Source organism: Eleginops maclovinus, chromosome 16 (genome assembly GCF_036324505.1).
Source record: "Eleginops maclovinus isolate JMC-PN-2008 ecotype Puerto Natales chromosome 16, JC_Emac_rtc_rv5, whole genome shotgun sequence".
Lineage (NCBI taxonomy): Eukaryota > Metazoa > Chordata > Actinopteri > Perciformes > Eleginopidae > Eleginops > Eleginops maclovinus.
This window is the reverse complement of record NC_086364.1, coordinates 8,375,559-8,403,533: the sequence shown is the minus strand read 5'-3', so window position 1 is coordinate 8,403,533 and position 27,975 is coordinate 8,375,559. Positions and strand designations below refer to the sequence as shown.

At 41.4% G+C, this 27,975-nt stretch overlaps 1 protein-coding gene across 1 annotated transcript; it reads right to left on the bottom strand.

Annotated features, from left to right (window-relative positions):
* Positions 1 to 246: 246 nt before the first annotated feature.
* On the bottom strand, positions 247 to 27,900 carry ttyh3a (tweety family member 3a). Its single transcript, XM_063903352.1, has 15 exons — positions 27,556 to 27,900; positions 27,031 to 27,210; positions 23,433 to 23,602; positions 19,853 to 19,964; positions 19,202 to 19,422; positions 18,228 to 18,323; positions 16,904 to 16,976; positions 15,537 to 15,612; positions 11,212 to 11,267; positions 10,310 to 10,402; positions 8,852 to 8,944; positions 7,993 to 8,129; positions 5,766 to 5,939; positions 5,330 to 5,405; positions 247 to 2,488 (listed from the first exon to the last, which is right to left on the bottom strand). The coding sequence occupies exons 2-15, from the start codon at positions 27,154 to 27,156 to the stop codon at positions 2,243 to 2,245; spliced, it is 1,749 nt and encodes a 582-aa protein (XP_063759422.1). The 5' UTR covers positions 27,157 to 27,210; positions 27,556 to 27,900; the 3' UTR covers positions 247 to 2,242.
* Between the last annotated feature and the right edge of the window lie 75 nt (positions 27,901 to 27,975).

Sequence of the window (27,975 nt, the reverse complement as noted above, 5' to 3'; positions counted from 1 at the left end):
TGTATTCCTTCACATAGTTTTGTCATGTTTATCGCTTACTATTAAAGAGATGTGTTTAGATTTTTTCTTTGATTTTTTTATGTAGATTTGACAAACTACCAGCGCCCTGTGAAAGTAGATGGGTGACCCGAGAGCAGCAGTGAGGTTCTGCTGCTCCCTGGTGTCTGTTTCCTGTCAGTATGCAGCAGCTTTACAACTGGAAATGTTTGAATGCAATAAAAAAGGGAATCCATCGAGCAGGGACACTACAGTTAACGTTTGTTTAATTTCAAAACACAGCATTCAAGCTCAATATAACCACAGGTTTAACATGTACACATTTTAAAGATTGCAAAAATGAAGTAAAAAATAAAAAAGGTTACATCTACAGTGATTCTTTCCAGAAAAAACCCTCAAAGAACATGTTAAACCTATTTACCGTATTCACATTAAAGAAGCAACGCATTGTGCTTGCTAGAGATTCTAAAAAGAAATTAAAAAAACACTAAAAGCAAATAAAAAATGTTCAAAAATGTGGAATAAGCTGTTTTAAGAAATGAAAATTGTATTTTAACCACTTTTTTTTCATCATATTGTAAATGTTTATAATCTGTACAAGCGCCTTGCCTTACAAACAACAAAGAGAATAAGACTACTACCAAGGAACAGAAAGATTGCATCAGTGTCATAACGCATTTACAGAGCATAGAGGATTTTAAAAGACAGGCTCATTTTCTCAGTCGTTTGCACACGGGCAACCAGGAGTCAACTTTACAGAGTGGCCCTCGACTTAAGACATTTAGAATCCGATAATAAAAGAGTTGTGCTTTACTTCTTGGCACAGTCTCAGAAACAGAATCACCTGTTGTACTGGCGCACATCTAAGAGAAGCAAGTTGAAGCAGAAGAAGTAAAAACATCTCTCTCCGCATTCGAAGGATCGTCACGCTTCAACAGGAAGTCAGCAGGTTTCCTTTGACAATTTCCAGATTATAGAGTGCAGAGTAATCACCATCCCTTCACAGCATCCACTCTTGTATCTACTTTTGTTATAAATGCTAAAACACATTTGTGAGACACTGCATTGCTGATGCAAAAAAAGCTTTCCCTCTGAAATTCTCTTAGAAACTGTGATATGCATATGTCACGTAAACTAAATTCTTGTGATAGGAATTTGTGACTCAAGTTGGTGGAGATGATCACTGCTGCACAGAGTCATGTGTGTGGACAATTCCCGCTTGTGTTCAGGGAAATGAGGCTTTACGACCTAACAGGAACGTGGAGAGAATCACAAGCAGTCAAGTGAAGTGGTGATTTACCGTAAAAGTCTGGAGTAATGTCCTCCTCTGCTTCACCATGGTCTGTAGAAACTACGGACCAGCGTCTTTATCAAACTCGTCACGGTTCCTCCCATCTCTTTCATTTTTTGGATGAGCATCGTCCTCCCTTTGAGACTGTTTTCGCCAAACAGCTGCATTTCCATCTAACAGCTCATCTTTGTCTTTCTCAAATCCTTTGAGAGGAGGAGCCGAGTTCACAGATTCACAGGTTGCAGTCATCGCTGTAGAATAGTGGCTCAATGTATTTAAAAACAAATAATGCCACAGGAAATCCCGAGACGCAAAAAAATTCCATTTCAGACCTGTAAGACATGCAAGTAAAACTGGTCCCATACATCGGATTTAACACAGCATCCTAAAAGAAAGTCAATGGGCATGTTTCATATACAGTATCAGAGGCTTGAACTGGAGGATAATGCAAATCTTAAGTAGACCTGCATTTTAAATCGAGATGTTGCACTATCAAATGTATTTTACAACAGTTTAAACTATGTGAGAATTAATGTCTACACTTCAGGTATTCCCGTATTCCTCCTGTATTTATGCGAAGGCAGTTTTCTTTCTGAGAGAGTGCAGTACAGTACTTTACAAAAACAACAACAACAACCAGTAGTAATCAGTGTTATTCTAATGAGTCCTCTGTGTTAGATGTGACACTGTGCATGTCGTGGTGCTTTCATGTGTAAAAAACGAAAAGTCGGAGTGTAAAAGTCAGCCCTGGCTCCATCACATTGAGAGCTGCAGATGGCTCCCCAGCACCGAGGATGATTCTGGTAGTATGTGCACTAGGATTTTTGCTTTAACCAACCAGCGAAAAAAGCATGTGTGGTTTTTCCTTTTAAATTCAAGTGAGATGGCGGAGGGAAGGGGAGGCGGAGGAGGGACTGAAAAGACTGAAAGACACAGGAGAGACGTCACTGTGGTTTAGTGTGCGGCGGGGGGGCTGTTTGGGTCTCGGCGTTCTCGGCGGCTGTTGGAGTTGGGGCGGATGTTTGGGTCTGGGCGACTGTTTGGGTCCGGGCGGCTGTTTGGGTCCGGGCGGCTGTTGGGGTTCGGGCGGGTGTTGGGATCCGGGCGGCTGTTGGGGTCCGGGCGGCTGTTGGGGTCCGGGCGGCTGTTGGGGTCTGGGTGACTGTGGGCCAGGTACTTAGCCCGCATGCTGGAGGTGTACTGTGGATGAAGAAAAGAACATGGCACACAAAACAAAATATGAATTTGGATTTTGCCCTTTATAGTTAAATAATGACTTCCTGAAGTATTAGAAATACGTTAGAAATCCCTCATTTAGACCATGTTGGAACACAGTCAATGTACGATTTTCTCATTAAAAGGTTTCAAGAAAGAAATATCTGAGCAAAGCAAACAGATTCAGTGTCGTGTTGAGACAGAATATCACCCTCTGGTGAATAAAACATCAAAAAGCAGTGGAGGATCAGACACACATAGTGATGGAAAATTTAACAGAGTAACAGAATTCCACAGATCAGAGACACGGGTTACCTTCAGACCCCAGACTGCTGGAATCTAAAGGGATGTTAAATAATTCAAACAGAGAGAGAACATCACAGCGACAGCTACAGAGGACATCATAGAAGTTGTATGAAACACAAAGTCTGGTTATAATTATTTTAGCTTTTAACTGTCATGCACATTCGTATACATTGAGGGTGCATCCATGCTTATTTTGGATGCAGGCGATACAAGCACAGAAAGGCTGCATTTCAAACTCATGTGGAAACACTTCTTTGACTTATATTTATTTAGTTGTGATTAGCTTACAGTATTTGCACCAACATGAGCTTCATAAAAAGTGACTTACCTTGAATGCACCATGTTTAGGGCTTTAAGATTATATTCATTACAAATTCAGTTTCAATGCATTTTAAAGCCTGAGATGAAATAATGCCTGATGTAATTTCCCACAGCCTAGAGTGGACTTTTTCCATCTAATTTTGGACTATATTTTGCTTTTGCTTTCATGGATTACTCTGGTTATTTTGCAGATTAATTTTTTAGATCTATAAAATGTAAGAATGTATTGACAGCTGTCTATCCCAGTTTCTCAAAGCGCAAGTCCAAAACTGAAAAAAATAAGTATACCTCGATATTCCAAAAAGGCATTTTCTGCCTTTTTTGTATGAAATATTAAATCTGCTGACAGATTGTTCAGAAAATAAGACATCGGCTTAAAAATACATGAGGTCATACAAAACAAGTGGAACCGACATGTGGTATTTTCTCTGTGCTACACACCAATAACAGAAGCCTTATTTTAAATAAAAGTGTGAAATATTTTTAATCTTAACCCTCGAGTTCCCCCTCCAACCCGAGATTCAAGACAAAAGAGATCCAGATGAGAGTTTGAGTCGTCACAGCGAGCCTCAGCTTCACATGTTCCTCCCAATACTGTACATCTGTGGTGCACGGGGGGGAGGGGTACATGCAGCCCAGGGCTACAGGAAACAAAACGCAGTTGAGACACCAGGTTGGACACTGAGCAAGAGTCAGGACAGAGGGTGGAGTGGGGAGGGGGGGTGCCCAATAGCATGGGTGGGACTTGAATAGAAGGTGAGTAGAGCCGGGATTTTGGGAGGTGGTACAGAGGAGGAACAGGCCAGCAGGAGGGGGGGAGGAGGCGGGGCTTGTTTTGTACCTGTTAGCATACTGTAGCAGATGAGGTTACCAAAAGGATCTTGAACTCTCCGAAGGCTTTAACTGCCAGCTCTGACCGCTGTTACTGTCCGCGGCAGTCAAATACAACTGGATGGATTTGCAGGAAAAAAAAAAAAAAACGACAAGAAGAGAGTAGAGAGTAGATACACAGAGCAGCGTCTAGGTCCAGGCAGACACACGGACACCAGGGAGGTGTGTGTGTGGGGGGGGGGGGGTTTACTAGAGGGTCAGGCATGGGGTGGGGGGGGGGCAGGAGGGAATCACTGAGGTGTGTTCCTAACACCAAACTGGTACACGAACACCAACAAGTTCTAGTGACTTGCGCCTGTGACCAAAAACGTGGAAAGCAAACACAGACTCCACATACTCATTGGTGCTCGTACAGACCTTCAGGAAGATAACAGCAGCACCACTGACATTAAAGCTACTGGCGCTCACCCAGGAGAATATCTGCCAAACAGAGGAAGCCTACAGAACACTCCTACACAATCCAATATAAATACATGACTATTGAGGGAGAGCTTGTCTTCTTTGTATGTACGGTGCTGCGGTCTGTCTTTGCAAAGGTCCAGGTATAGTGTGTGTTGGGCGTTTGAAGCGCAGACACTTGGATATTGTCCACAGTATTCAATGTCTAATATATGTTATATAATATAATGTAAAGCACTTTGAGCACTTAGAAAGCGCTTAAATAAATTCCATAATAATAATTATTAGGTACCAAGAGGCGTTTGAGGAACTAAACCTGTGTTTCTTCTGGAGTGACGGACTAAATGTAGTTCCTGTAGGAGGCAGATCTTTCCTTAAATTGATATGAACAATCTGGACTTTCACATGGTTTGTTTTCGGCTTCAGAATCATTGCATAAAGAGCGAGTGAGCAAGAGAGGAACTTGTGAGTGAGGGGGAGTAGTATGGTTTAATGGCTGCAGAACTAAACGACCATAACACACACAGATTTTCTATTGTAAAGAAAAATGCTTGAGAGTTTGCGGCCTCCTTTTCCTCCTCCGCATTTCTGCTGTTTTAAAAAAGTCCCATAGGATTAAAAATGAAGAACAGGACAAATCTGTAAAAAGTGTTTCACATCTCCACAGTCATTTTTTGCTCTGGCTGTGGATTTATTTGCATGATTTTTAAGATGTGATGGAAATACAAACAGAAACGCTCTTATTTAATAGTTAACTTCCTGATTGTAGTTTTTTCAACAAGTTTTAATTACCAACCCCACAAGAGTTACTGTCAAAGGCCTAGCATGTGGTTTCAGCAGAGACTTGAGATGTATGTTCCGTAGGCGTTTCTATACTTGTGTATTTTTTAGAGGAAGTGCAAAACTTACCGAGGGCGGAGGAGACTCTCGTCCTATCAGCGGCGTGTTTTCACAGCGAGAGTTCTGGAAGTTGGCGTTCTGAGCCCTGTTGAGTTAAACACACAGTGGGATCAAACACAGAAAGCTGAGAAGCGCAAAAACCCTTACACACTGCTTTAAAGATATGAAACTCCCCACGTCAGTTTCCAGCATACCAATGCCGTAAAAACACAGTAACTCTGGGGTCCCCTCCCCCAGTTCCCCCCAACACTGAACACTCATGAGTTTGGGTTTCACAGCTGGAGAGCAACAGCTGCATCTGCTGTCCACTGGATGACTCTCAGGGAACATAAAATCTGACTCCTGACGTATCTTATATCAGCCTCCTGGCTTGGTTGTGAAAATATATTATCTACCACTTCTGTTTTTCACAAGTTCACAGCGGTTTGCAGCAGCGGTGACTCACATATACTCGGTGACAGGTGCGTTGCTGACGGTGTGGGCGGCGGCAGGGATGGAGGTCTCGCTGCCGTAGCTGCTGCCACAGCTGTACAGGCTGGGCATGTGAACCCGATACAGGTTGTCGTGGTTCTGCCGTCCCCCGTGGCTTAGAGACTCGTCCTCACTGTCATCCTCGTCCCTGCAAACAAGACAAGTCCTGTTACCTCGGGTCAACCAATGGATAAGTAAGAAACGTAAAAATAAAACACAATACTTATAATGTTTTCAGCCTTTAAAACATACAGCTCCAGAAAGAATGAAGACACCACTCCACATTTTCTTAAATCTTTATCTCTACATGTATGGCGGCCAGTGTCTGTTGAATTCCAACACAGAGAAATGTTTTCAGTAGTTTATTAAATACAATAAAAAATAGCTATAATTTCATTCAAAGACATACCTATAAAAAGCAGAGAAACTGATAATGCTGCAGTGGTCTGTATATATTCACTACTTTTCTGTTTAATAAACTATACTGTTAATATCTTTACATCTTGGTCTAACAAAACAAGACATTTAAAGACATCACCTTGGATTTTGAGAAACTACAATAGAGGTTTTTAACTATTTAGATTGATAATGAGAATAGTTAATTGCAGACCTAAACATCACGCTGCACTGCACCAACCCCCCCACCAGAGGGACCCTGTGTGCTGCCTGGCTGATAACAAAAGAAGTCTAAAAAGTGCCACATGGTCACATTTGTGTTTATTCTCACATTTTCACTTTCATGGCTGCTGGAAGAGAACACACGGTGAGTTCTCTCCGCTGTGTGAGGCAAAGATGCTTTCACTGACCTCAATGGGGATACACAAAGACAGTAAAAATAGCCTTATGTAATTGGTTTAAGTTTCCGCAGAAACATTAAACGAATAAACTAATTAGCATCAGCACAGTAAATTAAATTGAGAAAAAGGGATTCCACTTCAGACAGTGATAACAACAATGCACTGAACACTCAAAACAAAGCAACAATGACAGTGTCGTCATGGAGCCTGTCTCCCTCTAGTGTTCATCCCTCAGGCTTTTCCTGCATATCTAACACATGAGATCATAGATGCTAATTCAGTGCAGTTTGCAATACATTTATTTACCCGAGACTCCTAATATCAATTGAAATTATTTTATTGACCCAAAAATGATCGTATTTCCTCCGCTAAGAAAAAAAAAACTTCGTTCCACGGCGCACCAACAACTGGAACTGCGACAACAACCACGTTACGGCAGCACCGATCGAGATTTCCCGTAACTGTTCCAAGTCTGTTCACAGTTTCTGATCCACTAACAAGTCCTTAAACACTGCAGAGTCCATCCCGTGTTCCTCTTAGTGTTTACTATCTGTCTGTCTTCTTCTGTTGATTTATCCGACGTCCAGCTCTCCGTCTTTTAACCTCCTTTCCTTTCTCTTTCTTGATCCTCCTTAACAACGGTGAATAAATCGTTGACAGCGGTCTGTACTACTGGATTAACAACGTGTCACATGTTCTGAATTGACCAATCAGAATCGAGTAATAATAATTTAGTATAAATATCTAACACCACATTTTCACCTAAATCTAGGAGGGGTTATATAAATCAGTAATCCTGCATCATTAAACAGCAAAAAGCTTAGTGGGGAGACACACTGGCAGCATGTAAGCCTTTGCTTTATAACAGGAAGCCCCAGCTGAGATCAAACTGATCAGCATGCCTCTGATTGTTAGGAAGGATCACTTCACGAGCCGCTGAGCTGACAGCTGGGAGAAGCGCTTTCCCCGGAGCCGTCCTGCAAACCTTATCTGCCGCTGATATGACGAAGACCTCAGGATGATTTCACCCCTCGGCTGGAGGAGAAGACACCAGCAGCTCACGCGGTGGTTGTGATAGATTTGGGCCAACTCTGCACAATTACGCGGGAAGCAATCTATTTGAGGATGCAGCTGGAGCCTTATGGACATACGAGTGGTAAACAAAGCCTAACACACACACAATAATCATGTCAATCAATCCTGCATGTGTCGCTTCACTCCCATCTCTTGTAAGTGCAATAGGGTTAGGGGGAAATGCCACGAAACCATAATTAATTGATAGGCTTTTCCTGTTAAATTATTTCTCAGTGTATACACAGGGCTGCGCAGAAGCTAAAAAGCTTTGCTCTGGTTCCTATGTGGTTGAGAGTGGACGACGGGCTGTATGTGCAAAGGATGTCTCACCTCTTGCTGTGCCAGGTGTGAGGCACACTGCAAACAATGGAGCTGAACATCAGAGCAGTGATGAAGGAGAAGAGCACGAGGTAGATGAGGCCTTCCAGTCCGTCATAGCACAGTCCCGTCATGGCCTGCACAAAGTCCTGCAAGAAGAGGGGATAGAAAACACCTTTATTATGGCAGGTATAATGACATCAGATGCTGCATTCAAGCATCTAAAGAGATTTAAGAAACCATGAGGTAGTAAGAAGGTGAGAGTGGCCGTTTTAACATTTTAGCATGTGGACGAGTGTCTTTGAAATGCACCAGCTGTGATTTCTGCAAGGAAGGCAGTGCATTTTAATCTAGGTTTGAAAAAAGCACTACACACCCCATCATATCATGAGTAAAAATCTTCATCCTGTGTGCACTGCCCAGCAGAAACAAATTCCGTATTCTCTTGGAAAAACTCTTATTTTCAGGAAATAATAAGCTCTGGCAGGTGGATGTTGAGCAGAGATGGCTGAGTAGAAAGCAGAGAGAAAGTGCTGCACTTGCACGTGTGCACATGGAATTTGGACGCCGCTGAGGGACAATCCTCCCAAGCGAAGCGATAGCCAAGTACTTGTCATTCAGCAAGCTTCATAAAGAGTACAAAGCCAGCATCAATTGGAAGAGAACTCGCATTCAGGAAAGCAAATGTTATTAATCGTGACAGGTGTATTCAGCTGCACAAGCATGAAGAGAGAGGTTGCTTGGTACGACTACGCTGCTCTGTGAAGATGTCGCAACACATCAAATCCCTGGGCCCTTTTAAAAAAAATAGACATGGAGCAACCCTACAGTAAGCATGTCTCCGTTTGTAAGTGTCCTCTTCCCTGCTCACCATGTGCAGGCTGCGACAGTCCACCAGAGCAGTGAGCTGATGAAGACTGATCTCCGTGGTGTTCAGGATCCCCTGGATCTCTTCTAACTCTCCCTGGAAATGAAAGAGGGAAAAACACAAACTTAATTTGAAAATCAAAGTACCTGGGTATTCTTGGATCCCACAAACGACCATAAAATACATCGGAAAATATGATAAAATGTGTTTAAATATCATGGTCTACATTATAAAAATGCCAAGTCGTTGTGTCCTGCTTGTAAGAAAATGCTAACAGTTGCAAAAAGAAGGAAGTAAACCAATTTTTAACATGGATTAATCCATGATTATGCATTCTACACATCAGTGGATTTCATCAATATACACCAGCAGCTCGAGCTGAGAAAGCCGTATGATACCTTTTAATGGACAGCTTCCCCTTCCAACAGAAAAAACGTCTGATAATAGCCTGATATAAACATTTCCACAACCTCAGCACATTTCTCTGTGTGGCTATGTGAAGTGAAATATGCCCCTCTGTATTCCCAATGTCAGCTCTCATTTGTGCCTATGTCAACACAGTGCAAGGACCGGCGCTGGACAATACCACAGCGGTGTATTGACAAGGGCCAGTGAAAGCCTAAAGCAGCTAAATGGACAGAAAGCAGGTCCCAGGTGGGCCGTCAGCAGATCTTTGTGGACAGGTGCTCATCACTCCTCTGCAGGTCAGTGCTTCACTCCCATTCACTGCCATTAGTCATCACAAACAGCACAACAGGACAGCTTGTGGCCTGGGTGGGGGGGGGACTGTAGTATGGAAACAGCTATCATGTGATGTACAAAAGATTTAGCTTTGTAAAATCTATTTTACAAATTTAGTATTTTGACATATACATTATATACATTTTTGGGGTTGACCCGTTCCTGTAGGGGGTTATATAGGTTTTTGTGTATGTTAATGGTCTGCAAAGGCTAAAATCCCAACAGAGGGAGGTTCTCTCCCACACACTCCCCCCCTGCCTGGAACAATGGAAGCGACAGAAGTGTGTTAAATGTGTATGGGAAGTACTTAACTAAACCAATGAGACTAAGGAGTGGTTTTGCTGCTGGTAAACCTAAATTCATTTATCAATCCATTAATGATTTCCTCTTAATTCTACTTTCACCAAGGAGGCATCTGAGGAAAACAAAGTCTTCAATCAATCAAAGTATATTTATATAGCCTGATATTACACATTTTACATTTGTCTCAGTGGACTTCACGGTTTGTACAGAATAAGAATAGGACACCCTCTGTCCTTCAAGAGTTCATGTAAATCAAGGGGACATTTGAAGAATGAATTGCTCCTCTAAGTTGTATTTGATCATTTCCAATTTAAAATGCAACAGTATAACCTTGATCCGTTTGCTTTGGGACAGACATCTGAATGTTGTAATATGGCATGTCCAGTAAAGAGTGTAGTGGGGGGGCTGTAAGCATACCTGAGTCTGTTTGTACTCTCTGGTGGCGGAGCGCAGCAGCTCGGACACGTCGTCCTGCATCTCCACTAATGCTTTGTGGCTCCCAGAGAGCTTCTGAAATGAAGAATACTGTATCAGCTCGGCACATCTCAGAACTATTTCCATTATTTGAAGCATTGGTGCTCTCAGTGTGTGGTCACATGGACGTTTAGTTGAGGCTGATAGTTTATAGATGTGAGCTGAAAGGCTTATATACTGTATGTATAGCTTCCTTTTCTTTACACTCGTACTAACAATAGCAGGCCAGACTTCAGCAGCACTCAAAAGTTTTGATTTATTCATGTGGTTTGCAATATAAAATGAAAGGCCTTCCATTAGTGCAAACTAAAGATTCACAGCAAAAGTGCCATTTTTCTTCCCTAGCTTCTAACACAATCTCTGACACACACACACACACACACACACACACACACACACACACACACACACACACACACACACACACACACACACACACACACACACACACACACACACACACACACACACACACACACACACACACACACACACACACACACACACACACACACACACACACACACACACACACACACACACACACAAAGCTGTTTCACTTTTCCTGCAGGCAGAATGGAAAGTACTGTACTATTGCATGGAAAAGATTGTCCTTTGAGGTGATGGGAGAGGCTCATTTTGCTAGAATTCTCACCAATGACAATCTCATACATCATGCAGAGATACAAGTGTTCATGTTTGCTCAGATTTGAGTATCACATGTATGTTGAGCTGGTAATATATCAGAAAAAAACATGTATTTGGGTAATCATCTGCAGGGTAAATTTGGTTTAAGATGCTATAAACTTCATAATCTAGAAACAAATGTAATATATGCAACAAACCTGCTGGAAAGGGTTGGTTTTTTCCAAACTGCAACTAAGGTAGTGCATCAGGATATCTGAGAATAAAAAGGACAGCAGGAACAGAATATGTTAGCAGAACCAGATACATTCACACAGGGCTGAACAAGAATTTATCACCACCAATATCCTAAAGAAATTCAACTTAATATCATATAACAGAGAACAGCAGAAACACCTTACATTTAAGAGGATGGATCGAGTTCATCTTTGACATTTTCACTTTAAAAAAATGACTAAATCGATCGCAGTATTAAACAAGTTGCTGCTTATAGTTATTTATTTATTATTAGGTTAATACAGGTTTTTCACTCAAATGCTTAACTAGGTTTGAGCAAATACACTTTTTGTATTCTCATAAAATCCCAAATACCTAAAAGGCCTGCCTTCAGGACTTTCTCACATCTTCAGGGTCACGGATGACGAGTGGGAGAGGTCCTGGTTGACTTTGCATATATGCCTAAATAATCAAAATTGCAGGGAATTTGCAAGGATGTTGAGAATACATTTTGGGATTGCCCAAAACTACTGACTAAAACTACCAAGTATTGTAGAAAAGGGTAATGAGGGAAATTGAAGAGATCTTTGAGATTAACGTATTATATGAACCACAAAGACTGATTGTAGGGAACGCACCTTCAAGGGAACTTGGAAAAGACAAAAACATTTTAATTTTAATAAATGTAAAAACAAAATCCCAAACACTGATATTGGCATAAGTATCAAGCTATAACATGACTGTGTTATGGACTGTTAGTCATGTTCCATATAACAGGTAAGTGGTTGTGATTTTAAAAAAGGAAATTGTGAAATCATCTGTCATTTGATTGATCAGACAAATACTAATCTAAACATGGTGAATAATCGATTGATAATAACAATGATTGGTAGTTGCAGCCGTATTCTATGTGACTTGTTAGGGGTTTGGCACAGATTTTTCCCACTGTTTTAGGACTACAACTAGCAGAGTGTAAAAAGCTGCATTTTATTATAATCCATCATAGCTGCTCATACTTAAACCAATAATTCAAATGTAGTTATGTATTTTGATTCTGGTATCTGAATTGAATATGTCGTTTTGTTATTTCTTTGCTGAGTCACTGCTTCAGCCACCTCTGTTTTGTTCTGGGAAACAGTCCAACAGCCAGGTAACAGGTTGATGCAGAGACGTGGTATTTTGTTTGCTAGCTTCTTAGAGCTTGTCCGCTTCTGTAACTGCGCTCCTGCTGAGCTAATCCTAAGCACCAAGTGGCAATTTTCCAAAAGAATAAAGGTTTACATGGTGTAATAGTATGAATGACTGTGTCTTCTCCGATGAAACAGCAACACTAACGCAACATACGAACACAAAGCCAGAGAAAAAGCTCAGGTACAACCCATCGAGTTATTGTTAAAACTACAACATGACCAAACTTGTATTCTGTTCATAGTGGAACTAAGCAGATTGTAATTAATGTTTTGGATTTCCACATGCTATAATAACCCACTCCAGTTACAAAGTCACAGCAGTGAGTAGGAGTGGATGAGAACTCCTAAGTGACTCAAAAGCAACAGCTACTTCCACAAATACAAGCTGGGAGAACAGCCGACCGCGCACATGGGGTGAGTGACGTGAGCTCTCACTGCTGCGTCAGGAGCTTTCTTTCCCACACAGTTGAGTGAACTCACGAAGAGGATTTCCGGTTGAAGAAGTGTATTTCATGCTAGTTTCTATCACAAATAAGCCCACGCACATAAAACAGGAAGAGAAGGTTTCTTGGAATCTGACTTGGTAATGGAAGGACATTCTTGTATGATTTATCACTTAGAGGTCCTGGTGAGCAGTGGGCTGAAGAAGACTCAAATATATCTTAAAAAGTTTCAAGAAACAACTTCATATAATTCTGTTACTGGTTTTGCCACTGTTCCATGTAGCAGAGAATGAACAACTTTTTCTGCCAGTAACTCAGTGAGGAAACATTAAAACAACGCTACAGTAACCGTGAATTTGACAACAAGACTGTTTTACAATCAAAACTGATCATCAGTGAGTAGCAGCCTCGGGCCAAGGTAACACGCTTTCTCATTGGATAGATATTAAGCAGCACTTTATCAGTCAACGAGTCAAAACAAACCTGGTACCAGTCTCTGAAACTAGGGATTCTTTTAATTCATTTTTTAAAATGTCGTCATCATCATGTCAACTTGACCGATTAGCATATTGCTAAAGACTTAGACATATTGCACTCTGGGATCTATTTGGCTACATGAAGAGGGTAACAATTAGAAACTGCAATATAATTTGTGCCCTGAATGTTTGCTTTCTGTCCCCAGAGTTGGAACTACACATGGAGAAACAGCGTTCAGTTATTATGCTCCAAATATCTGGAACAAACAACCAGAACCCTGCAGGTTCACTGCTACTCTTACTAGTTTTAAATCCAGGCTGAACACATTTCTTTTTGCTGCTGTTTTTAATTGAACTGTTTTTATCTAACATTGCACTGTAACTTTTATTCTGCATTATAACTTTTATTCATGTAAAATATACCTGTTGTGTTTTATTATCTCAGCTTTTAAATGAGTGATTCTGCTGCACTATTTCTAAATGCTCTTAATGTCTTTTTGTAAAGCACTTTGAATTGCCTTGTGTTGAAAGGTGCTATATAAATAAACTTGCCTCTTATTTCTTTAAGTCAACAAGAATTTGGTTGTTTTTTAGCTGTATACTAAAAGTAACAGAAAGGCAGCACTCTAATCTAGGTTTATTTATTGGAATTAATATTATTATATTGCGATTGTTTGGGCACTGGGGGATTGGGGCACCTGGTGTAATGGTATATACTGAGAGCCAGGTGGTGGTGGAGTAGAGCACTAGTAGGCACATCGTTTTTTACCAGGGTTATTGAAGCCACAAGGGCAGCCATAGGAAAGGCTCAAGAAAAAGAATCGATAGGACTTGGATCATTGCCTTGTGTAAGATTTGCTAACTGGTGCCATATTATTTTAAGTGAATCATCTATGGCGATATTCTTATGGCATATTTTATCCTATTGTGCAGCCTACATAGAGCCTCAGTAAAAGTTGCTCTCTGGTTTGTTTTCGAGCTGTTTGACGGTTGCCAAGCTTGCAAAAACGCTATTTACCTAATGTAGACCAAAGTGATCCTATCAGCATAGAGTAATACAGGCTGCAACTTGAGGTACTGCACAGATGAACTCTCACTCTCACTCTGGATTGAGACCATGGGTCTGAAATACTTGCGCAATGAAGAGAAAGCAAAAGAATAGAAAACAACAATGAGGGATTGTTGAAATGATGCACGTACGAGAAAAATAAGCAGCTATCCAGTAGAGGAGCGCAATAAATCCACTGTAGTTATAAAATACTCGGTGCTATTCAGAAATTGGTTTGGTGAAATATCAGAAAGAGCTGGGAAGCAAAAATATTAAACCACAGAGTAAGATGTTTCTTGTCTAAGACATTTGAAATGAAAAGTAACTGATATGTAAAAGAAAATAAAACCTCTGTGTTTGTGTCCTGCATTAATAATGGGGGGGAAGTAGAACAGAAGAGTCCCATACTGCATGAATCAGCCCTGGGGCAAAAGTACAGCTCCATGGCTGCAGCATAATACAGCATAGAGAAGGCTGGTCGCTCATGGTTCAGAGGAAAATCACACAATTTACAGCTGACGCTCTTGATTCCTGCGCTGACCGACCAGCAGCTTGGTTTGTTCAAGCAGCAATCTCCATATTGAGAGAAGAGAGCAGTAAAAAAAAAGACAATATGTGAAGCAGAGGAGGGGAAAAAAAGCCCATCAAGTAGACAGGAAGTCCCTGGTGTTTTCATTTCTAAGCACCATCTTCTCATTTTATTATCGAGGAGTGGAGAGGGATGCAGGAAACATATTGGCTCTATGATCCTCTTCTGCACAGCTCCTATCTCCGTCACACACTCACACAAACCCCATTTTTTCCCATACACGCATCCCATCAAGAGACAGATTGGGCAATTATTACAAGGAGAAGTACTAGAGAGGCTTCTGTACGGCGTATAAAAGGCAACTCTTTGCCCTCTTGACCTTGCCGCAGATGTTAGGGCAGTCATTTTATGGACCATGGACAAGACCGTGACCCACTCTTTAGAACAATGCCGCCTCACTGCTGCACAATAATCGAGCATTCAAACCAGGAAGGGGGAGGGGACTAAACAATTCAGGCTTCCTTCACAATTTGAGATGACTAATATTCACCATTTCAAAGAGCAGCAGAAGAAAAACAATTTCGCACAACATGGTCACCCCAGCAGTGACAATTGGTCCATACCTTTGTTGATAACTCCATATTGGTCGGCCATTTTGGTGACAAATGTGTCAGGAGCAACACAGAAGTCACTGGAGGTCTAGGAAAAATAAACAAGAAAATAAAGACTATGAAAAAGATGAAGTTGTAGTGACATTTCCCCTGCACACCAACACTAGATGCACTCCTGTTTGGCGGAACATGGGAGTTGTTGATTGCTGCTTTAGAAAAATGTTGACCCAGGACCCAGCATCGGTACAGTAGATTCAGTCCTCCATGAGGCAGTAGCTTTTTTGAGTTATACTGTGAACCATAGCTGCAATATTGTGCTGGCAATGCTAATCCCAACTATTTACCTTGTGATCTTAAATCAAAATGTATCATTAACCAATAAGCATTTCTCACAATTCTATAGTTTTTGTAACACTGTGTTTGTTATTGGGTCTAATACATGAGAGTAACACCTACGTCACTTCCTGGCAAAATTACGGTCCTGCCCACTTTTGGGGGACAACATTTGCTTTCATTTGAATGGAGGTCAATACAGATTGTGAAGTTTTCGGCAATCACATCACTATAGGGAAAAGTCCTTAACCCAAGTGAAGGAGTTTAGGTAAGAGTCTTGTTCTCGAGTGAGGGAGACACTTTGAGTAGAACTGCTTCTCCTTTGCGTTGAGAGGAGCCAGCTAAGGTGGATCGGGCACTTTAGGAGGATGCCACCTGGGCACCTCCCTAGGAGGAGTTCCAGGCACGTCCAGCTGGGAGGAGACCGAGGGGCAGACCCAGGACCAGGTGGAGAGAGTATATCTCTACGCTGGCCTGGGAGCGCCTTGGAATCCCCCAATCACAGCTGGTTGATGTGGCCAGAGAAAGGGAAGTTTGGGGCAATCGGATAAGTGGTATAAGATGGACGAATAGAGTTAAATATTTTGATTATTGGTATGTCACTTGGATGTTTCATTTTGCAGAATGAAGTATGTAGCTTAGACACGTGATGCGTTTCAGCAAAGTAGGATAGTTCTTGCATGCAGCAGTTAAACATTTGAAATAAACAATATATACATATTGATAGAAGAAGGAGTAGATCTAGGTTTAACAGGGTAATTAAACCCTTTTTTTTCCCCTCGAGACATACCAAAAGGGATACTTAGGGTTATTTTTAAAGCTAGGTTACAGCATTGCATAACATCACACAGATGTTTTTATTTCTTTGTCACATTTCTTCATCTTAACTCCTAAACTGTACAGATTAAGGGAAACACAATTCCTAACAAGGCCACATTATGTATTCCTTAGTTTAGCACACAAAGAAACATTGTTATCCAATTATAGGTAATGAAATGTGCTGCTCTACCAAGAAAACAGGATCGTGCTCTGGTGGAGAAACTTACCGCAGAGACGGCCACCTCCAGCCCGAGGGTGAGCCAGCTGATAACCAGAGCCACCACACCAAAGAAGCACACCCTGTAGAGAGCAAGAGGAGGGGAGGGGTTGTTTAACCTGTAGTGTTACAGCAATACTATGAATGTGTATTACAACAACCCATACAGTGTGGCAGGAAGTATGTTAAGGCTAATTAAGTTGGTACATTAGTATTAAGCCTTTCTTATTAAATCACACTGGAGCAGCTTTTTTTCTTTTGTAATTAACACACTAATCTCATCTCCAATTGTTGTGTTGAAGAAAAGATAAACTACAGAAAGATGTCAGAAGATCCATCCATTTTATTAAAGAGGCCCTATTATGCTCATTACATATTTATATTTTGTGCCTCTACTGTGAAATGTCTCCATGCTTTAATGTTCATAAAGCTCTTTATTTCTGCTGCAGCACCTCTTTTCACCGCTCTGTCTGAAACCAGAGCCCAGTCTGCTCGGATTAGTTAGCTGGTCAGCTCTGTTGTGATTAGTCAACCGCTTAGAGATGTCCCACCCCTTTGCCTGTCACCTCAAATGTGTTGGAGCGCTAGCCAATAGATGCACGAGTGTGACATAGTAACAACTATGTTACAGAAGTAAACAAAGGGGTCGAATTGAGGCGTTTCAGGCGGGTGGGGGGGCAGGTGATTTAAATGTACAAAAACCTATATAACAGATTTCAGGAAAGGGAAACCCCCAAAAGTATAATAACTTAAAGACCCCTTTAAGTTAAAAACGGCTAAATCCGGAATGGGGGCTGTTGAATGGGGAAAAAAGGAGATTGTATCAACGTAACAGACTGTTATTTTAAATTAAGCAATACAAATGAATGGCTTTAATGTATTAACTCCAAGCACTGACATCACCATGCAACCTACTGTGTAAAGATGAATTGTTTGATTAGACAGTTGCCTTTTAGACTTTATCTGCCCCTAAAGGAAAAACTGGGCGAACATTGAGTGGTTTTATTTTCTCTGGCAAAGCCTATAAAAAGCAAATAGACTTTCTATAGCTGCTCTAATGAATATTAAACAGTAACCGATCATTTAAAGACAAACCAGTACATCCAAGAGTCTCATTAAGTGACTGAGGATATCAGGGTCATTATGGTAAATGAGCTGTGACGGGGCATCGATTCATCCTGACTAAACTGTAATGACAATGTGGCCTTGATCAGTTGAGAGCTTCATGTACAATAATTGCCATTAAATCTGTGACAACAGCTAAAATAATTTCCCAGGGCAGCCCCGTTTTCCCTTAAGTGCTCTTGTGGCCATGATCTTGTGATGAGACTCACCCTATAAGCGTTCCCTTGGAGTTCCGAATGAGGCCAAACAGCACCAGGAGGCAGATGAGGATGTCGAACAGTAGCAGGCCTATGTAGCCCAGCCACCTGTGGGGACAGATGTCGTGAACAACATGGCCAAGAGCAGCGCAGCATAGCATTAGCTCATGAAAACACATACGCTTGACCCTTAGAGCAAGCACAACTTTTTTCTCACCAAAGCCAAATGTTTATTCTACAAACAGTTAGCTATGTTTCTAACCAAATATGATATATTTTAAGATTATTAAAAGGGAAGGAGGATGAAAGGCAATTAATAATTAATTAATCTTCATTTGACATCATTATAAAACATATAAATTATAGCTTCTTTAAGATGAAGTTGGACAACATAAGTGACTTTGCAACCCCTACATTTGTATTTACAATAATCATCTCATCATTTCTGCTTTGAATTCATGTTGCGACTCAATGAAAAAAACATTCTTAAGCCACTTGCATTTTTAAACATAGGCATACATGTTAGAAAACTCAATGCAGCCCAGAGGGATTACAAACTCCTCAATATTTCCCAGCAAACTCAAACGCAGGTTTGAGATTGTTGGTAAGGATGCTGCCTGATGAAATGCTGAACAACTTCAATGAATTCCTTGTTGTCTGGGACTGCATCCGCTTCCTAATTCCCTCCCAGATTTATATTCAGAGACATATCCATGCAAGCAGCTTCATCTGCACCAGCCAGGGAAGTGACTTTTTAACAATATGTGAACCTAGAGATGAGTACAGTGTTCACAAGCCAGTGCATTACTGAAAGAGTGTTGAAAGTGTAATAAAGGGACATAGCAGAGGAATCAAGGTCTGCTGCTGCCACTCCCTGCTCTGCAGCCTCAGCAGGGGCTGAATATATAATGTGTTGCATGATTCTGTATGGCACTCTTTGTTTCTTTGTTTGAATGCTTGCTCGGACTGCACCATCACAGTCTTACCTGTACCAGTCGTACAACTCAATATTGACAGCCAGCTCCTCCAGGGAGATGTTGGGGTTTTGCCAGAAGGGGATCTCCACCATCTGCCTGACCAGCTCGTCCAGCTGGCCCTGCAGTTTTTGGATGATGGACAGGTAGTCGGCATGCTGAGCATACTGGGCTTCAAGCTGCAGCAGATTCAAGTCTACCGTCTGGTTCAATGAGGATGTGCTGTCATAAACCTGGAGCCAGAAAATACAAAACAAGGTCATGATGGAGTCGAATTCATTGTAATACTGTCAGTTCTGTACAAACCCTCATTGTACACAAAGCTACCTCTTAATATCTGCAGTGCTTTCCACTTTTCATACCAAAACTGCACATATTTGATTTTATTTGAACTAATATTTTTCTATTTTCTATCTTTTTCTATATTTGAAAGTTACGATAGTCTTAAAAAAAAAAAAAATGTTTTAATAATTGTTTTTATTTTTAACTCCATGGCAAATTCCTTGTGCGTGTTAACATACTCTGTAATAAACCTGTTTCTGAATCTGATTGTGATTTCTGAAGTAGGAGGAGTAAGGAGGTTCTGGTGGAAGGGGAAACTAGGGATGCTCATGGCAGATGAATTATTAAACACTTTGGTATAATTTGTGCCCCGAGTCTTACCAGCTTCTCCACCCCGGTGATTGTGCGGTTAGCATGGCGCAGGGAATACGTCAGCCGGTTCACTCCATCACAAGTCTCGCCGTTCCCATAGAAACCGACAGCAATGCCAGCGCTGAGGGGAGACAAAAGGAAAGGGTGGGGAGACAGGGTGTTGAGGAGGAGGGATTATCTAAAAAAGAACCCAGAGAGGAGACAGAAGAGAGAGCGAGAGAGAGAGAGAGGGGGACAGCCAGGCAGGAGGAGAGGCGTGTGAACTCCACATTAACCCCCTCGGCTCAGACCCCGGTCAACGGGCCCCTTTCAGCTCCAGCAGAAAGACTCCTTACAGAACCATGGAAACACGGAGGAATGGACCAGCTATGCCCCAAAACTTCACACTTCGCCTGACAAAGGCTGTACTGAGGCAGGGGATCAGCTCTCATTTGCACAGACAGGCCTCAGGTTGCAGAAAACAGTTCCGGCAACTGCATGAGAAACAGTTTCTATAGGTCGACCAACAAAAAAAACAATCAAATATTCTGACAGCTTTATGTGTGTGCAACTGTATTGTTTTATATAGAGTGGAACTAGTCTCAGTGATATGTCTTTTTAAATGTCACTGACACTCCCTTTATATACCCTCAAAAGTGATTTAAAGCAAGCCCTGATATCTCTTCCTGTGTTGCAGCTTTTGGTCTTTTTGCTAACTCCCTTCCTATGCCAGATTCGATCAAGTAAGATGATAAGCGAATCACTCAGATCTAAAGTCTAATCATGTTGAGCCGGCAGCACTCAGTGAACCAATGGGCTTGGCTTGCTAATCTGTTCCTCTCACACTCCACAGTTTGCAAAAGGTGAACAGGAGCGGCCCAAACCAACCTCCCTGCTGTGATGATGGAGTAGTGGAAACTGCTATTTCAATACTTCAAAACACACAGAAAACAGGACAATCCCATTATTGGTAACCAACGTGCAGGGATGGACCCTGACTCGAGTAACAAAACAACAAGATACAGTGGGGCAAAAAAGTATTTAGTCAGCCACCAATTGTGCAAGTTCTCCCATTTAAAAAGATGAGAGAGGCCTGTAATTTTTATCATAGGTACACTTCAACTATGAGAGACAAAATGAGAAAAAAAATCCTGAAAATCACATTGTAGGATTTTTAATGAATTAATTGGTAAATTCCTCGGTAAAAATAAGTATTTGGTCACCTACAAACAAGCAAGATTTCTGGCTCTCACAGATCTGTAACTTCTTCTTTAAGAGGCTCCTCTGTCCTCCACTCGTTACCTGTATTAATGGCACCTTTTTGAACTCGTTATCAGTATAAAAGACACCTGTCCACAACCTCAAACAGTCATACTCCAAACTCCACTATGTCCAAGACCAAAGAGCTGTCAAAGGAGACCAGAGACAAAATTGTAGACCTGCACCAGGCTGGGAAAACTGAATCTGCAATAGGTAAGCAGCTTGGTGTGAAGAAATCAACTGTGGGAGCAATTATTAGAAAATGGAAGACATACAAGACCACTGCTAATCTCCCTCCATCTGGGGCTCCACGCAAGATCTCACCCCGTGGGGTCAAAATGATCACAAGAACGGTGAGCAAAAATCCCAGAACCACACGGGGGGACCTAGTGAATGACCTGTAGAGAGCTGGGACCAAAGTAACAGAGGCTACCATCAGTAACACACTACGCCGCCAGGGACTTAAATCCTGCAGTTCCAGACGTGTCCCCCTGCTTAAGCCAGTACATGTCCAGGCCCGTCTGAAGTTTGCTAGAGGGCATTTGGATGATCCAGAAGAGGATTGGGAGAATGTCATATGGTCAGATGAAACCAAAATGGAACTTTTTGGTAAAAACTCAACTCGTCCTGTTTGGAGGAGAAAGAATGCAGAGTTGCATCCAAAGAACACCATACCTACTGTGAAGCATGGGGGTGGAAACATCATGCTTTGGGGCTGTTTTTCTGCAAAGGGACCAGGACGACTGATCCGTGTAAAGGAAAGAATGAATGGGGCCATGTATCGTGAGATTTTGAGTGAAAACCTCCTTCCATCAGCAAGGGCACTGAAGATGAAGCGTGCCTGGGTCTTTCAGCATGACAATGATCCCAAACACACCACCAGGGCAACGAAGGAGTGGCTTCATAAGAAGCATTTCAAGGTCCTGGAGTGGCCTAGCCAGTCTCCAGATCTCAACCCCATAGAAAATCTTTGGAGGGAGTTGAAAGTCCGTGTTGCCCAGCGACAGCCCCAAAACATCACTGCTTTAGAGGAGATCTGCATGGAGGAATGGGCCAAAATACCAGCAACAGTGTGTGAAAACCTTATGAAGACTTACAGAAAACCTTTGACCTCTGTCATTGCCAACAAAGGGTATATAACAAAGTATTGAGATGAACTTTTGTTATTGACCAAATACTTATTTTCCACAATCATTTGAAAATAAATTCTTTAAAAATCCTACAATGTGATTTCCTGGATTTTTTTTTCTCATTTTGTCTCTCATAGTTGAGGTATACCTATGATAAAAATTACAGGCCTCTCTCATCTTTTTCAATAGGAGAACTTGCACAATTGGTGGCTGACTAAATACTTTTTTGCCCCACTGTATGTATGATGTTCTGCTTTCACAAAAACTGATTTGCGCGTGGGTACAAGTCCACACACAGATACTGTGATTGTAATGCAGTTCCTGTACTCATCAGGTCCCCGAGCTCTTTGTGACACTCTGAATCAACCGTGATGGCTCTCCAGTGGCCCATCAACAGAAACAGGAAAACGGGAAAGAAACGACGTGTTCAAGGATAGAAAGCATGTCCAGATTGAACAGCTCTCACATCATTCACCTCAAAATTAAAAGTAAATATGTATAGCATTCCTTTAAATTGACCTGGGATCAATTTCTGTGGTGAACTGTCATTGCCAAAAAAGGCCAGCATATTCTTCTTTTCATATGGAAATGTTGAGGGGAATGAGAAAAATGTCCGACCTCAGGAAGTGTGAATGTGTACTGAATATCAAGGTTCAAGGGTTTTTATTGCCAGATGCACAGCAGCTAAAGTGTAGTTATGGCAATGAAAATCTTAGGTCCCGAGCACCTAAGACAATGCAGCATATTATAAAAGGACATAAGACAAAACAAAATAAAGATAATAAAATAAAACAAAACAAAATAAAGATAATAAAATAAAACAAAACAAAATAAAGATAATAAAATAAAACAAAACAAAATAAAGATAATAAAACAAAACAAAACAAAAGCAGTGCGAAAGAAGTTTAGGCAAACACTGAAATAAAGCAAAAATAATACAAAGTTGGAGAGCAGCGAGAGACACGGCAGCCATCCACGGCATCAATATGACCGTATTGTTGTTATTACTTTTCTTGAGTTTTAAGTGGTTGATGATTTACATTTAATTGACATGTTATTACTTATTAACCAATCGATTAATGCTGGAAACTCTCCTGAGGTTATTACGGAAAAAGTCTTCAGGATAAAAGGAAACATGAGCATGCATTAACTGATGGGTGCATGCGTGTGGGTCTGGAAACAGGGCCTGAATGAACCACTCTGATTGTGTTTTGACTCACCTGCAGACGAGTGTGGCGATGATGACACACCAGGCTGTGCAGCAGCAGTCTGCGTTGGGCTGACCCTCATTTTTCTTCCGCCGGCAGCACAGACAAATGGAATAGATGAGCAGGAACACAAGGTCAAGGGCCAGACAGGCCAGCGCCACTCCTCCAAGTAGCAGGATAGACTGGTGGAGAGAGGGATGGGGTTATTGCCAAAACCACTCTCACATCAATAACAGTTGGGATAATAGGCTTCAGAAGTTTCCCACAAAGGAAAACCACAAAATAGCACTCAAGAACAACATCAACCTTCAGATGCATTGCCTTTTCTTACTGCATGATATATTCAAATATTAAAGGGGTCCAATGATGCTCATTTTCAGGTTCATATTTATGTTTTTTGCCTATGCAACATTATGACAAGCTTTACTATTTCTCATACTGCCCCTTTTTTCACCCTCTGTCTGAAACCAGAGCCCAGACTGCTCTGATTGGTTAGCTGGCTGGCTGTAATTGGTCAACGGCTTAGAGAGGACCGGCCCCTTTAGCCTGTCTCGTACAATGTGTTTGAGAGCTGACCAATTTAAGTGCGAGGGTTTAATAGTGATGTCATTATGTTACGGAAGTAAATAAAGGAGTCCAATGGAGGCGTTTAAACTTTGGGATTTTAGCCTCTGCAGACCATTTACATGCGCTCAAACACATTTAACACATTACATGAAAGAGAAAATCCACAAAAGCATAATAGGTCTCCTTTAAAACTGCTTAAAAAGGTTCATTTTTCACTGTGATAGAGCAAAACAAAAAAAAAGTCTGCCTGTCAAAGTACCACAGTAAACTCTGTAGGACTTATCACTTTATACAAATTAAAAAAGAACAAAAAGCACTGTTTTTAATGAAATGGCTTAGTCATAAAGGTTTCAATACAAAAGACAAACTGAGAGCTACATACTTGAAAATCTTAAAACTTCCACAACACAAAACGTGTAATCCATTTACAGCTATCAACATGATCAGATGGCATAATGTCAAAGCTGGTGAATGAGCAATACACAGTCAGACTGAAACTTCTCAGCACTTCCTACAGTATGTAGGTCAGACAGAAGGTCTCTGTGTTCACTGTATACTCCTGAGAATTCACAGCTGGGGCAAATTTACATCCTGCCACTTTTGTTTTACTCAGGGTTGATCTTTTTGTTCAGTTTTCTCAACGATCCATAACAGCGGCTGACACGCCCTGATGCTGTGGTTGCCTGTCTGTTTGACGGCAGTGAGTGAACTCAATCTCAGAACAATTGAAGCCTCAAATCACGGTCTTGACAACACAATATTGGGGGGAACTTTTCCTTTAAAACCAGTGATGTATTGAGATACAACACTGAAAGACTTGGTTCCTGTATGTTGCTCTGCACAGCTAAAACAGGAATCACTGAGTTCATCCAGGAGTAAAAATGATCATCCCACTGCATGTTCCTTTGGTGCATTGCTTCTATATCACTTGTGTGTTTAGTGTAGCTTGTTATGACCCGATTAGCTGTATCAATGCAGCAGCTACTGTTCTTGGACTTGACAGAGGGCAATCCAATCATCGAAACCATAGGAAAAGAGAATAAACAGCAAAGTACTCAAACACAGACACAGAATAGCATAATATTACAGAACTAGCAGGACAAGACATAAACACACAAGCTCCTGATGTGTGTGGTAAGAATGCTCATTTAAAAAGGCACCCCAGGTGGCATCATGATAAAAGAGTCCTAAATTGAGCATCACTGACAGCTGACAATTGAACACTCCCCCTGAAGCCAGAGCGAGAGCATTGCATCGTCGATTATTAGCCGCCTGTCATCACAGTAAGGTTAATAGTTTAGCAAGCTAGTCTAATCATGACCGCTTTTTGTCTTTTCTTGTGGTGATAACGGTGTAAAGGGAGTGACATAATTGTGCTCTGACAGCTGTTTTATGTGAGTAAGACATGCATTATGTTGCCACTGAATATCCTTTTAACATTGGTGTTGTTCACATTGAACTTCCAGCTGTTACACGCTAAGAGCCAAGCACACACAGCTGCAGCCATTAGCCGGCCAATAACCACTTCCTGTATGCTAACAGGAAGAGGCTCCCTATCATAGCGCAGAGAGCTGGACCATAACAACTGTAAGATCATGGTACAATAATGACATTTTTCAGTGAAACTCAACACTCCCTAAAATGTTCCCTTCGTCTGATACAGGCTTTTGCCACTAAAGATATCAGAAAGCAAAAAGCATACACCCAAACTTAAATGAAAAAGTATTTTATTCCTTACATTTATTCCTTTTTTCAAACATGAATGTCTGTATAAGCTGTAACATTTCATGCTGAGGATGCTGCATGTCTGGAACATGTCTTCTGCTTTTTCAGGAACCATGATTCACTTCTGCATTTTATGAATCACTGCTACTCCCACTGTAAGATGGACCCACGCCAATCTCTTATGTCTTACACCCATGTCTGCCAGTTTTTTTTTACTTGTGTAGAAAATTACCGTCTCTCTCTATTTATTCCCTCTGCCCTCATTACCCAGTCTCTCAGAGCCTTTTAAAAACGTCAACCGCACAAAAGCATTTGTAATAAGAATGCATTTTGAAAAATGAGCAGCATAAACAAAGTCTATTATGAAATGAATGTTTTTTATCATTATAGGATTGTTTATTTAACTCTTTATCGTGCCCAGGGCAAAATAAACAGTTTAAGTTAACTAAACAGTTACTTAACAGTTTGCACAGCATTTCTTAGAGGGATTTGCAGGATTTGTTCGTTAATGTTAAACCAAACAGGTTATCCGTATTAACTCCGTGCCATCTGACACAATCAGTGTCTTCCTTCAAACAGGATGTACGCAGTCATTTCACTTCATCATGTGGGTCAAAGGTAAGAGCGTCAGGGTTAGTGTTTTTGTTTGTGTCCATCAGTTCTGGGAGGCATAACCTGCACATCAGCTGAGGTGTAGCAGAAAGCAATCTGCAATAATGTGGAGACATTAAGTGCTAAACACCCTTTAAAACTATTACCGCAATATGAAAGGAAAGTACCACTTGACCCAAATTTACAGATTCTCTTTAATATTAATCTTGTGAAAAAATGCTGCTCTGCCCTCCCCCAGTTTTAGCTGTTCATTAGGCAGGGCAGTCTACTTATAAACCTTTGCTACCAGCGGAACTTCTATAATTCAGACATGTAGAGTAGTTAAAGTGAAAGTCTAACTGCTCTTAATTTGGCATACTAAATACAGCTTATGGTTACACATAGATTAAAAATAAAGAATATGGCAGTTTAGGTCAATTTAGGTGGCTTGGATTACACTTTAAGACAGCTGGCAGGTCAAGAGTGGCTATAACAGCTACACACAGATGGTGACATGGATCAAAAGGTGAAGAGAGGGAACAGGTGCAAACAGGTCATCTGTCACTGAGAATACTAGTATATGTAAGGCTGCAGACTTGAAGGCATCAACACAACCACATTCACCTTATTATCCTGATCAGGAAGTGGACAATGAAACAAACATTAGAACTGGGCATATGTGGGGTGTCTTGGAATCACAACTGTAAGGGTAATTTGATGTTTTTACCTGTTGATATGTCCAGTCTTCTGGTCGGAAGTCACTGCTTGTTTGCTCGAACATGAGGTTGAAATGGGGAAGTCTGTGAATGATGTTCACCCACCATGGTGGGGAGTAGCTAACCACTGCTGCCATGGCGAGCCAGTCAATGAGATTCACTCACAAACAGGCAAACAAGGATGCTGGAAACTGTAAACACAGAGAGGAATCCACTTCATAAAGTCTGTCTGTATCCCGGGTGAAAGACAAAAGCAGCGTTGCTCATCGAGCACGAGAAACTAAGTTTGTAAGCTTACGTTGGCTTGCGTTAAATATAATAAAAGTAAAGCCAGTAGCTTGCTAACATTAACTAGTGGCTAGCTATTACCCCAAGCAACCTGAAGCTAGCTTTAGTTAGCTTGTTAACATGTCAACTTAAGTCAATTGTGTGTCGCTGGCGATAATCCCGTTGCAATGTTAGCTGTAACCTGCCGAGTGCCGGGGTTTATTTACATTTTTATTTATAAAAAAATCAGATTTTAAAGCTAGTTTTACCCGTTGTGTAGCTAGCGTTAACTCAGCTAACGTTAGCCTGTTTAGCTGCAGGTTAGTTCAGTCCGCTGAACTCGGGCACGGAGGCGGATAACAAGAAGTATCTTTTGTTCCACTTGGCATTCTGGTTGTCGGTTTGTTACATCCGTTTTTTCTTTAGTTGGTTATTCATCGTTTCCTCTTTTACAGTCCTATTCCATCGCAATGGCTCAAACAAGCACGTCCGAGTTAAAGCTCCATCCAGTTATCAGTTGAATGCACCGAGACTAAGGAGACTGTTCACGACATTCAACCAGCTGGCAGCTCCCCCTGGCCGGCCCGCACACAGCCCTCCTCACCCGCACAAAGTGACCCAGCAGCGCCATCCAGAGGCTCCATAGCGATGAGTTAATGAGGAGTTCAAGTAGTGTGGGTAATAGTATA